The sequence below is a fragment of the Arvicanthis niloticus genome, chromosome 2 (genome assembly GCF_011762505.2).
Source record: "Arvicanthis niloticus isolate mArvNil1 chromosome 2, mArvNil1.pat.X, whole genome shotgun sequence".
NCBI lineage: Eukaryota > Metazoa > Chordata > Mammalia > Rodentia > Muridae > Arvicanthis > Arvicanthis niloticus.
Window position 1 is genome coordinate 130,255,997 of NC_047659.1, and position 13,889 is coordinate 130,269,885.

The 13,889-nt window shown below is 42.6% G+C and overlaps 1 protein-coding gene and 1 pseudogene across 6 annotated transcripts in view; one reads left to right on the plus strand and one right to left on the minus strand.

The window, feature by feature from the left end:
• Chd6 (chromodomain helicase DNA binding protein 6) overlaps window positions 1-13,889 on the minus strand; it is a 173,988-nt gene that overhangs the window by 40,863 nt on the left and 119,236 nt on the right. For all 6 annotated transcript variants that reach the window (XM_076930166.1, XM_076930167.1, XM_034493983.2 and 3 more), the window contains 3 exons: window positions 6,709-6,873; window positions 4,744-4,923; window positions 636-746 (listed from right to left, as the gene is read on the minus strand). In XM_076930166.1, coding sequence (XP_076786281.1) covers window positions 636-746; window positions 4,744-4,923; window positions 6,709-6,873 — 456 coding nt within the window. The remainder of the gene's footprint in view (window positions 1-635; window positions 747-4,743; window positions 4,924-6,708; window positions 6,874-13,889) is intronic.
• Window positions 12,699-12,820, plus strand: LOC117704789 (small nucleolar RNA SNORA17; annotated as a pseudogene).

Here is a 13,889-nt window from a genome sequence, read left to right on the forward strand (position 1 = left end):
TGAAACTCCAACAATTGCCACTTGTCAAAGCAGCCCAGGCAGTCAATTTCTAGTATCACTGTGCCTCAGTGACCCATTGTCCTACTGTGGAGTGCTCTGGTTGCTTTTTGCTGCCTATAGGACAGGAGATCTCTACCTACCCACCCACCCACCCACCCAACTGTCCTGCACACAGAGTGGCTCCTTAATGGAACTTCAAACAGGCAACTACAGAAGCCCAGAATCCTCTTAAGGAGGAGAATCAACATTTCTATTTGGAGAAAAGAAGCCAGGTTAAGGAACCAGCAATATTTAGGCTAACAATTATGTGGGTTTTGTGTACTGACTTAGCTACATTATAAGAAGAAACTGTCTTCCAGGTTTGTGGGTCACAGAGCTCAACCTACACTTGGGAAAACAGGAATGAAGACTTTGTATTCATCCTAAAGTGAGGCGATGGAGTCAGGGAGAGAGGAAGGAGAATTAACATTTCATAGGTATCTCATAGCGAGCCAGGCAGCGGTGCCAATCATATTCACGATGTGCTCATGACTCTGATGTTGGGGCACCAATATTGCCTTTCCCACTGGGTATGTTTCAATACTGCCTTTCCCACTTGTCTGGGTAAGCTTAAGGGGGTTGCATAAAGACTGTACCTTTTCATTATTTGCTTCAGTGTCTAATTCAGCTATTTTAGCCCATTTCTGCCAAAAATTAGGATCATCCAAGGAAATGTCTGTTCTGTTTCCTGAAGCCACAAAACTAGCCTGTGAAAGAGACAAAAGTTAGCAAGTTCAGTTTAACAGAATACAAGTATCAAACCTAATTTCAAATGCACTAGAAACACAAAGCCATCAATGTCAAAACTAAAAACCGTAACAGTACTTAAAAAAACCTTAAATCTGAAAACAGTTTATTTTTCTTCCTTTTAAAGACTGAGTAAGGAAATAAAAATCTCAATTTGCAGGCTCATTTCCTTGAAACTTAAAAACTTAAGTAAAAAGACACCCCTTTAGACAATAGCAATGTATTACCTGATGTCTAGTGTGGTTTAAAAATAGTATTTATTTGCTTTTTTTGGATACAAAGTATAACCAAGTACACTTAACCTGGCCTTAAATGTGCAATACTCTTTTTTATCAGCATATTGGGAGCTGGAATTAAACTTAGTATGTAGCCTAGGCTAGCCTAGAGTCTGTGATCCTTAGCCTCTCAAGTAGTGGGGATAAGAGTCATGCACTGTGATGTTTGACCAAAATGGCGTATAAAAGGTTATCTTCTCTCTCCTCCTCTCTCATTAAGACAGGGTCCCATGTACCTCAGGCTGGCATTGGCTCATCATAGAACTAAAAATGATGACTTGGAACTTCTTATCCTCCTGCTTCCATCTCCTCCACCTCTGGCGTTGGATTAGAGACATACTCGCACTTGGGAGGCAGAGGCAGGCGGATTTCTGAGTTCGAGGCCAGCCTGGTCTACAGAGTGAGTTCCAGGACAGCCAGGGCTACACAGAGAAACCCTGTCTCGAAAAACCAAAAACCAAAACCAAAACCCAAACCCAAACCAAACCAAACCAAACCAAACCAACCAACCAACCAAACAAACAAAAAAAAAACCAAACATAAAACCGACATACTCAACTCAGTTTTATGTGGGGCCAGAAACTGACTGCAGGGCTTAGTGCATGCCAGGCAGATACTCTACCAACTGAACTAAATTTCCAGCTACCAGGTCCTAAAGGGTTTAATTTAGAAGATTTTTTTTTTTAAACTTTCAGTTTCATAGTAAGTATTTGCTTTAAAAATGGCACTGGGGCGGAGGGAAGGCCTAGTAGTATACAACTTTAATCCCAGTACCTGGGAGGCAGAGAGGCAGGTAAATCTCTGTGGGTTCTAAACCAGTAAGAGCTACACAAAAAGACTGTATCTGGAAAAAAAAAAATTCCCAAACCCCAAACCAACAAAAACAGCAACAAAAAACCCAAAGGAGGCGCTGGGCTGGGGAGAGACCCAGCAGGTAAAGTGGGTGCTCTGCAAGGGTGGAGACTGGAGTCTGCACCTGCATGATCAGGTTTGGCAGAGTGGCAGCCATCTGGATAGATTATCAACCACTTAGGAGGCAGACACAGGGCAGGATAGTGGGATTAATTATCTCGAATCACTGAGTTCCAAGTTTAGGGAGATCCTACCTCAATATAAACAGAGTGGAGACTAATCAAAGTAGAGATCTAATGTCATGCATATTTTGAACATGCACGCATATCACACACATTAAAAAAGTGGTACTGGGTTGGTATGAGGTGTTGAATAAGATGCTGTTTATCTATATTTCCTCTACCATGTACAAAATGCTCTCCTGAGCAAATCTTGACATGAGATAGAAGACTGATCATAACAGGTCTCAAAAGCTCCCACGGGAATTTAGCAGAGGCAGCAGCCAGGGCAGCTCTAAATCTGAAGAGGTCTAAACCCAGTGACCTGAACAACAGAGGAGGGCAATCCTCAGCCAAGTGGCTGGGAATCTTCTGAGAAACCCATTCCTGTGAAATGAAAATACCTGATTGAATTTGAGGAATGGAATGTGCAGTCAAGGTTCACTCTGACAGTGTTAAAAGAAAACTTTATGCAGAACACTGAGCAGATCTTGGGTGGAAGCTCTGCCCCCAACCTCCAAGAACCCAGAGGAAGTGGGGATCCCAGGCGCTCTAACTCAGGCAGTATCTTAGAATTCACAGCCTTGGTGTATCTACTCATCAAGCATACTGAGCAGACCTGCCCAAACCTCTGATGTCCTGGAATTCCATCTGGATTCAGTGAAGACACAGTGTCAGAGGCTTATCAACTTACTCTTCCCCCCACCCCTCTTCTAAAATCTCAACGCCCTTAATCAGCTTGAAGAAGTTAAAGAAGAGTCAGCGCCCCTATTCCCTGAGCTTGGGGACTAATGTGGTTAATAATGGTCTGTCTTTCTAGGGAAAAGTAGTGGTTTTGTTGGAACAGGGGGGATTAGCTAGGACTTATTGCATAGCCATAACCTATTGGTAGAAATCTGTGTAATTATTATCAAGAAGAAGTTATAATTTCTTAAATGGTACAAAATTTACTTTGATTTCAAATTTAAGGTTTTCAGTGGTACGAGCCTCTTATTAATATAAAAATGAGATGAATATTGATACTCTCATGGGCATTGTGCCTGTATAACACATTTAGGAATACAAGGCCTAGACCCAGCCCCTTTTTAACTTTTTTAACTGATTTGGGATGGTTAACCTATGAGTTAAGGGACTATAGCAAATTCATGGTTTTGAGTTTATTGTTAGGGTGTTTTCCATATTTTATTTAGAAATAGCTGAGAGGAGTGAACAGACAACAGTCCAGGTTACCTTACATGGATAGTTGGTTTTCAAAACATCAGAAGTCCATAGAACTGACGCTACAAATATTTGTATATTAATGTTCATTTTGATTAGAGACCTGTCTGCTCCTGACAGCTTCCTGTCGTGGATTCTAAGAAGAAATTGAGCATCCTTGGAGTTACTCTAGTTGTGTGGTGACAGCCACTAGACAAGAATTGCCTCTCTCCATCTACAGACAAATTACTGTCCAGAAAAGGACACACATGCAGAATAGTCGACTGATTATATCTGCCTAGACAGAGTAATAAGCCCTTAATAATCCTGCATCACTAAGGTCTGTCAGATGATTCTGGGCCAGAAGGCTGAAGATTTGATGCTTCAACGTTCGGTAGTATAGGGGCTTTTCAGGTGTTCAGCGGTCTCTATAAATTGGCTAAGTTTTAGAAGTTATGTTTAGTGCTTCCCATTACTTCAGTTAACTCAGTCATTCTGGATTTCTGATGGGGTTGAAGACCTATAGTCTCATAGCCAATCCTGGCTATTTACTTTGAGAGAAAAGATCTGAGCAGATGGTTTTCAGCTGACATTCATTCTAAAGCCAAAAAAGCCAGGATCAAAAGTAAGTGTTAGAAGAGATGACAGAGGTTCTGGTTAGTCAACAAAATGATGGACTGGGTATTAGGACTATCTTGTACCTCACTGGTACAATTAGGAATAAGTATGCTCTAATTGTATTTTGAGAGAAAAGTTTTACTTTAACAGGAAGAGTGATATGTAGGAGGAGCTAAGTGGGAAGGAGTACTGAGAGGAAGAGATGGAACAAGGAGAGAAGATGAAGAAGAGGAGAAGCTAGGTGATGAGAGAGAGAAAGAGAGAGGGTGCATGGAGGCAGATGTTCACAGGTCTCCACCAGCCAAAGATAGTTTTTATATCTAGGTTGGGTATTGGGTTAGGCTTCTGATTGAGCATTACCAAACTTATAAATCCTTTGATTAACATTTTTAAAAAAATCGTATAAAAGCAAAAAGGAAAGGGGGGGGGCATGGGACGGGGTGTTCTAGGGAGGGGAAATGTGGAAAGGAGATGGCATCTTAAATGTAAATAAAATATAAAATAAAATTAAAAAAAAAAAAAAAAGAAAACTTTACAAAAGCATGAAGATGTCCATTCAAGGGCTCTAGAGCAGTTCTTGTAAAGAGTAGATAGAAAAAAGTACAGACTACTGGCTACCTGCATGTGGCCACTAGCTTCTCTTTATTACAGTCTGTGTCTCTAAGTGTCGACATCACCAAGAGATTGTACTTGGAGGAACAGAAGCTGCATTAATGAGCTACAAGAGGAAACAGTGCTCCCTTCCCAAATGACCACAGGGAGTGGGATGGCGGGGGGAGGGGGGGGAAATCACCTACCTTAGCAAAAGTGGACCCCTTCCCTTCTGACTGGATGGTGATGGTGTGGGTTCTTCTCTGCAGAATCTGGTCTATATCTTCTTCACAGAACTTGGAGCCTTCGTCTTCCTCGTCCATTAAAGCTCCATAAGCACCTTTCCGGAGCAAATCCTCCACTTCCATTTTTGAGAGCTGCTGTACCTGAGTAGGTCACCAAAGTGGAAAATGCACAGGGAAAAAACAGCCTCAAATGTGGTCCTTGTGATTCAGGATATAGCTGCTCTACTAATTGCACACACCAGAAAGACAAGCCAGATGAAGGTGCCCTGGCTACTTTGCAGGGCAGCCAGGCAGACAATTTTCAATAAGGAGCCCTGAAACAAAGCCTAATACATGAGCCAAAGGCCTAACATTCTTCAGGACACTGGTTATCATCAAATGTCATAAGCTATTAAAACTATGCACCATTGGATAAAATATACTTGACATCTTATTTTAATATTTTAGTTTGAGTTTATATCTTTAAAGCTTCCAGATGTACCACACGAGCTGAGAAAAAATGATTTATTCATTATTAAATAAGTATATTTATATTGGAAATGATGTCACCCCTTAACTAAAAAAAGGAGCCTATGCCAAGTGTGATCTTTCAACCACTTGTTGAAAACAGGAAATAGAGTTCAAAACATCCTTTTCTGGTTCTAATTAACAATCTGGTTCTCTTTATTTCAATCACAAGAGGAAATTCCCTAGCTCCCAGGATGGGCAATTTGGAGTATGACGGTTAGCAACACACGCATACTTAAGGGTATAGAACATCTGCATTAAGGTTTGAGCTCTATTTCTGGTGCTCTAAGCCCAATGATGAAGGACTTCAATGTGCTGTTCTGTACTTGACAACAATTTAAGAATTTTAGCAGTAATTCTTAACCCTCTCCAATCCAGAACAAAAATATATGTTGTCATTGTTTTGAGACTGTGTCTTAATGTACCCAGGTGAGCCCTGAAAATTCACTGTGTAGCAGAGGCTTGCCTTGATCTCCTGAGGCTGCCTCCACTTCCCATGTGCTGGGATTCTACGCATGTGTTACTATGCCCAGCCTGACAAAGAGGTTAACTGTCATACTTCAAGCTATTATTTGTTTATTTATTATTCACTGATCATCACACAGTCAACATCTTTGAAACATTGTACACTGTTAGGGTCACAGGACACAGACAACACTGACTCCATCACATCATCAAGAAGGTCAGAGTTAAGCTGGAGAGATGGCTCTGTGGTTAAGAGCACTTGCTGCTCTTACAAAGGCATGGCTCCCAGCACCCACAAGACAGCTAACAACTATCTGTAACTCCAATTCCAGGGGATGGGATACCCTTTCCTAGAATCTGAAGCCACCAAGGCACACACATAGTACACATGCATACATACAGGCAAGCACTCATACACATAAAATAAAAACAAGTAAAGCTTAATAAGAAAAAAGCAACTCAAAGTCTGGTGTGTTGAGATGAGGTAAGGTAACAAATCCATTATAAAAATGTTAGGCCTTTGACATTTGCATGCGCGCGCGCGCGCGCGCACACACACACACACACACACACACACACACACACACACAATGTTAAACCTACCAGTTCTGATGGCTGTGGCTAAACTTTTAGTGCATATTGAACAGCCCCAGCACACCCATCTCCCAGACTGTCTTTATCTATTTAGAAAATGCAGGGACTGCTTCCAGATAATATTCTGTATGGGGAATTACATGCAGATTACTAACTATGCTATGGATGACTGAGTCAAAGGTGAAAGGGAACCCAGAAATAGCTTTCAGAAGGAAAACTCTGACAAGTGGTCCTTCTTGGTTTAGTTTTGAGACAGTCTCACTATCTATCCCAAATTGGTCTGACTCAGAGGACCATCTGCCTGGTGCTGGGGTCAAAGGTACATGCTTCTCAGTGTCCAGGCAAGTACAATGTACTCACTCCATTGGTGCTGCCCTTTCTGTTGATGTCCTGAAGAATAGCCTTGTCCAGGCCCAGCTTCAGACTGGCCTTGTCAAACATTTCCCGCTCGTAGGAGTTTCGAGTGATGAGGCGATATACCTTCACAGCTTTGCTCTGGCCTATACGATGACACCGGGCCTGAGCCTGGGAAGAAGGGCCACACACCTTTTGTTACCATTTAAATACACTCACATTTCACATAGATACAATGACAGAAGCCCCTGTGGGGATGAGTGGTCAACTTTCACAGCTGGTGTTTTGTCATGTTGGGAGTTACTCCTTTCTTTACCAACAGGTTCACAGACTACTGGGTGGAGAGGCAAAGCAATGGGAAGGACAGGGCCGTCCTCTCCTCCTGGCTCATGGTTTTTGTGCAGGCATCTTGGGTGGTGAGGCTCACCTCACGATGCTGTTCTACCTCTGTGAATGCCTCAGAGGCAGGCACACAGCTTCTCTTCTATTTTTAAATTTCAAACACTAACAAAACCAGAGAAAAGCATAGTGACCCTTGTGGACATTCTTGCTCCCTTCCTACCACACTCCATAATGGTGATGCAGCAAATCCTAAGCAGAATGCTTCTAATTCTTATGTATTTTAATATGAACTTCTAAAAGTAAAACATACCACACCACCACTCCTGTACTTAAAATCAATTCTGTTCTTTTCCGCCTGCAGCACTGGAGATTGAACAAGGTCTTACACATTCAAGGCAAGTGTTCTGCCTCTAAGCTATGTGCCTCCACAAACAAAATAACTTTCACTATCAACCAGCCTTCCAACCTTCCCTCTCAGCTGTTAATGCAATGTGCTGCTCCTCTGTTTTCCCACCTTGCTTACTGTATTTGTGCTATGTCCCTGAGTGGGTATTTTTGCCCCTTTTATTTCCTCTAATCTGGAGTTATAGCTTGCAACGTTATTAGATTAAGGTCTGATTTTTAGACAGGTATATCACAGATGGGCTTTCAAATTCCATCAACAAGCACATTTGTCTGCTTGTCTGTTATGAAATAGAAGACCACATGTATACTGTTTATTATGGGTTATGGTTATCTTTATTAGTATTTTGATTACCCTAATATATCATTATTAAGGTATATTATTAAAGAAATTATTAAAGAAAAGTTAAACATTTAATTCCTAATAAAAACCTAATAAGGTTTTTAGTATTAGTTCTTTAAGGAATAGAATGAAGCCATATAATACAGTTGTTATGTTTTATTGTACTTAGTTGTTATTGCTGTTCAAATACGGCCTATGGGAGAGTCCTCAGATTGATCCCTGAGCTCTTTCAACATGGTCCAGAAAACTATGGAGAGAGACTCTACAGAATGACTCTGTGTGACTCAGTATGATTCAATGGTTAGGGGTGCATGTGTGTACACATATGTCAAAAAAACCACAAACAGCTGTGTGTTTGTGCCTATATATTGTATCAAAGATCAATAGTCTTCAATAGTTACCTTGTTTATAACATATTTCATGTTTTTTTTTTTTTTTTTGCATGTCCTGTATAAAGCTAGATTCACTTATTTAAAAAGGAATCTTGTTTGTTTTTTTTTTTTTTCAACAAGAAATGCCCACCCTCTGGAAAGCAGGCAGAACAGTGTCCCTGACACTGATCATGAGGACTGGCCATGCCATCTATGTGAAGCTTGCAGGTCCCTTTGCAGACTTGAGTGCTTTCTTGCTCTGACTGAAGTGAATGTGAACAGTGAGACTGTGTCCTGGCTCTCAGGTGAGTGAAGACAGTGGCAGAAGAAAACAACACCCCCAGATCCCTGCTTCTGTCTCATGGTCTTATGGCAATTCCAGCATCCAGAATAGAATAACAAGCTGGGCAGTGGTGGTGCACGCCTTTAATCCCAGCACTTGGGAGGCAGAGGCAGGTTGATTTCTTAGTTCGAGGCCAGCCTGGTCTACAAAGTGAGTTCCAGGACAGCCAGGGATACACAGAGAAACCTTGTCTCGAAAAACCAAAAAAGAATAGAATAACCAAGCAGTAAAACCATGGCTTAAATGCCAGGCTGTTTAAAGGAAGCTACCATTCCACTGAACATGAGTCTGAATGACTGGGGTTGGGGAGGTGAATCTAAGTAGGAAGTCTTAAGTCTGCCTATCAGGTAATCATCCTGGTTAGAATCATATTGTTCTCCTATATCTCTATGGCTGAAAATGACACCAGAATCCATTCTCAGTGCTCAAATGGCATGAAAACAGAAGCCTACGAAGCAGAGACCAATTTCATGTAATAGCTTATCTTGGTTGTCAACCTGATTACATCTAGAATCACCTAAATAATACTAGGCATGCTTACAAGATAGTTTTGTTTTCTCTTTTAAAGATTTTATTTATTTTATATATATGATGAGTATGCTGTAGCTGTCTTCAGACACACCAGAAGAGGGCATCAGATCCCATTATACAGATGGCTGTGAACCACCATGTGGCTGCTGGGAATTGAACTCAGGACCTCTGGAAGAGCAGTCAGTGCTCTTAACCACTGAGCCATCTCTCTAGCCCTGCAAGATGTTTTCTTAAGAGGATCATTTGAGGTAGAAGACCCACCCTAAATCTGGGCTACACCTTCAGGAGGCAGCCCACATAAAAGGACATGGGAGAAAAGAGCTTTCGCTCACTCCCGCTGGCAAGTTCATTTCCCCTGTAACCATGCCAGTATCAAATTCAACTTCTGAAAACCAGTAGCTGTTCAGAAACCCTTCTCGACTTTAGGGCTCAGTAGGATGGCACTCAACTACCAGATCTCAGTCTTTATGCTGTCACCATTTTTTAACAAGACTCCTTTAGAGAAACCTGACTAATATGTATGGCTGTCTGTCAATGACATCTCACAAAAATAATGCTATAGCAATCCACAGAAAGCACTAACTACTGAAAACAATATAAGCTTTTTGTTTTGTTTTTGGTTTTTCCAGACAGAATTTCTCTATTTAACAAAGCCCTGGCTGACCTAGAACTCACAGAGATCCACCTATCTTTGTCTCCTGAGTGCTGGGATCAAAGGCATGTGCCACCATGCCCAGCAAGTACTTTTTAATGAGCTTTTTTTTTTTTTTTAACATCGGTGTTTGACTGTGTGTGTGTGTGTGTGTGTGTGTGTGTATGCGTATTCGTGTGTGCACAAAAGCAAATGCATATGGAGGACAAAGTGTCTCATTTTACTGTAGTTCTTGATGCATGTTCTCCATGAACACAAAATGGCCAATCTGGCTAGACTGGCTGGCTGGCCGGCCATCAAGCTGCAGGAATCCTCCTGCAGGTACTGATATTATGTAGGCATAGCTTTGAAAGATCTGAATGCATCTGTTTGTATTTACATGTTTTTCTAGACCTATAAGATAAATAAATAATATATATGCATATATGTATATGTGTATATATATGTGTGTGTGTGTATTTTTTCTCTAATTGTATACTCGAGCTATTTACATTTTGAAAGCCTAGAAGTGTGGGGAGCCAACAGAAGGCGGCTATCATCCTTGCAGCCATCTTGAGCCATATACCCTGACATGAGACTTGTTTACAATAGCCTACAACAGCTGAGCATATTCTGATAACATCTTGTTTTAGATACCCAGGATTTTCCCTTGGGTGTGTGAGACTTAAAGGTGAGATTTAGAGATAAGACATAAGGGCATGACTTAAAGGCGTGGCTTAGAAGTGAGACATATAAAAGGCGAGAGGCAGACAGAAGAAATGAGTAGGTACTTGAGACTCGAGACAGGCAACTAGGATCAGACACTTGTACTTGGAAGAGTACTTGAGACTCGAGACTTGGAACTTGGAGGCACTAGGAACTAGGAACTTGAGACTTGAGACAGAGAATATAGAATAGGAACTTGAGACTTGGGACTCGAACTAGGAACAAGAGACTTGGAGAGAAGAAGAGAGACTGAAGAATAAACAGGATTGAATCACACTCTGTCTGGTCTCCATTCTTCGAGTCTGTCCTCACTCTCTCTCTTGCTGAACCCCAACCCGTGGACCGGAGCAGCTTGGGGCAGTGCAGGCTCTAACAACTTAGCCCCCAAGGCTTTTGGCAGTGCGGGTTCCAACATTGACAGAGTGGTCCCCGACATTTTTGGCGCCCAAAGTGGGGCAGAGTGGTTTTCAACATTTTGGTACCTAACGTAGGGCAGCTTGGGCCGCGACATAGAAGCAGTGCCATCCTGGTAGCAGTCAACATACCTACCAATTCTTAGATCTTGGCTTTCAAATACAATTCCACACAGACAAAGCATATTAGAGAAGTGGCTAATATGTAGAGCTAAAGTTCTCATTCCCTCCCTCCTTCCCTCCCTCCCTCCCTCCTTCCCTCCCTCCCTCCCTCCCTCGCTCTCTCCCTTCCTCCCTCCTTCCCCCGACTCTTAATCGGGCACAGCCACACAGGGCTGTAATTCTAGCTACTGTAAGTTCAAGGCCAACCTAGGCAACTTAGTAAGATCCTGACTCAAAATAAGAATTGAAAAGGGCTGGTAATGTAGTCATCAGTGAAATACATGCTTAGTATGCAAGAATAATATCATCTCATATCACACACACACACACACACACACACACGCACGCACGCACGCACGCACGCACGCACACAGAGCAATTGTAACATCATCTTAACATCAAAACAAAAACACTAACAAATTACAATCCACTGACCTCAAGAGCCATGAGTGTATACTGACATAAATCAGAGAAAAAGGAAAAACCTCTGGAGTAGTATGTCAACTAACAAACATGTGTCAAGCCACGCTGTCAGAATAATAGCACTTTGTAATCATCAAGTGACATCTGGTTCAAGTAAAGATAACTAAAAGAAACTAAAATCACAAATGAAACTTTGGCAAGAAACAAGCACAGTCTCAGTGTATTTCTCTAAAACTACTTAAAATTTCAAAGGAGTAGGGAAACAACATGATCAAAGTGCACCTGATCAGACAAATGAAGACCATGTTTCTGTGATTCTGATATCTGAGAAGGATATATCAGTTCAGTACAGACCAAATCTGAACTCACTCCTGAGCAAGCAGACAGTCTGCATTATAAGCAGCCTACAGGTCAATCAGCTACCACTCAGCAAAAACTTCAAAGAAAAAGAAAAGCTAAGGAGATGACCCAGATTAAAAGAGGCTAAAGAACAAATGTAATGTTGATCCTGGATTTGATCTTGAGAGCTACAAATGAGCAGGAAAGAAAAGAAATGATATTATTTCAGTAAGGACTAGAGGATGTTGCAGGGAAATAATAAAAAAGAAATTTGCCAAGTTCCCAAGCTTGAGCCTGCTACTCTCTGCCCTGGCAGGCTGGCCGGCCATGCACTGGCTGCAATGGCCGGCTTGTTCTTATCTCAGCTTGTTCTTATCTTATGGAGACTCTGACTCAGAGCTCCAAAATCTCTCCTCTGCCTGTCACCTCTGTTGCTCCCATGCAATGACCACCCACCTTTCAGCTAGACATCACAATATCCAATAACCGGGCAAAAATCAAAATTCTTGATGTTTATAATTAACCAATCAGATTTATATATATCAACAAATCTCAATTTACAAGATGCCCACACAATAATTTCAGGGCCAACTGATAAAGATACAAGCTGTCCAATTAGATAGACAAGTTATGCCAATTATTCTATCCCTACAAGATATTCTGTGGCTATTTAAGACCACGAGGAATCAGGTCTTCTTCCTATCTGTCCTCCATCTTGACTCTTATCCCCCACCCCAATCTTCTGAGATGCTCTCTCTCTCTCTCCAACTCTTAGCTCCACCTCCCTTTTCCCTGCTGTACTAATATTTTAATGTAATTGTACAGGGAAAATCCTGCCACAAGAGGATTAATGAATAATGCTCTTAGGAAAATTTCTTGATTCTAAGAACTACACTATGGTTATACAAGAGTAGGACTTTGTACACACGGAATAGAGAAGAGACCCAAGTGTTTAGAAAGTAAAGGGTCTCCTGCCCCAACAGGTGTGGCTGCTGTGTTACACGTGTGTCAGTGGTGTCAGAGATGAGAGAGGCCATGTCTATACTCAGTGTTCTGACTTTTAAACATCTGAATAATTAGTAGCCTAACATTCCCTGAAAAATGTGAGCCTGAGAAGTCTGGTGCTAGGCAGGCCTAGACCAGCTCCCAGGATAGGGAGTAAGCTGGAGACTAGAAGAACCCTGCCTGGGATCTCCCTTTCCCACTCCCCGCTGGAGTGAATTTAGACAGGGACTCTTCCAAGGGACCACCACTCAGGTGGGCCAGGCAAGGAATGAGCCTGAGAAGACCACCAGACATTTGTCATGAGGCTCAGACAAGGAGCTAGCCTGAGACTGAGATGATTACCAGTTTAGCACTGCATAAGTCCTGGGGGTCAGACCAGACCCAAGATAACCCCTCCCTAGCACCATAATGCAGGATTGGGACATAGCATTCCTGAGACCACTCCACATGAGATTCTGGGTACCACTAAGAGGAGCAAGTAAGTGGTGGAGAGATGGGAGAGAAAGAGAAACAGGATGTGGACACAATGAAAAGAGGCAGAACCGGAGATTGGAGGGTAGTGAGAACAGCCAGATGTGAGTAGTTAGTGATGCCATGTAGGACCATAGTAGGGTCCTGGCCTGTGCTGCCACAGGGATGGAGGAGCACATCTGGGCTGGTGGCTCTGCAGTAGCATGGTCTGTTACCACCAAAGGCCAGGCAGATGTCCCTGGTCTGGGCTGCCACCAGGGATCAAGTGGATGTCTGAGGGCTATACAAAACTGGCCCCACCTCTAACCTGGGCATCATGGGAGAGCTGGCCCTGGGGGAATGAATGCAGGAGAGCTGACCCTGCCCCTAGCCAGCTACAGTACTTGGGCCCTGCCCATTTTGGGAGTTGTGGGTAAAAAACAGCTTGGAGGATACAGAGCATGGTGGCTGGCTTAGGTGAAGGAGAGACAACCTTTCTCCCCACTCCCCACCTGTGGCAAGCAGGAGAATTGGCCCTGCCTCTCACCAGCTGCAGCTCTCTGGAACAGGCCCTGCACCTCACCTGGGCAGCACAGTAGAGCTGACCCTGGTAGTGGGGGTACAAGTGAGCCTGCTTGAGGGTGCGAGAGTGGGGGAGCTGGTCCTACCACTTGTCTACCATAAGATGACATGAGCAAGGGAGACA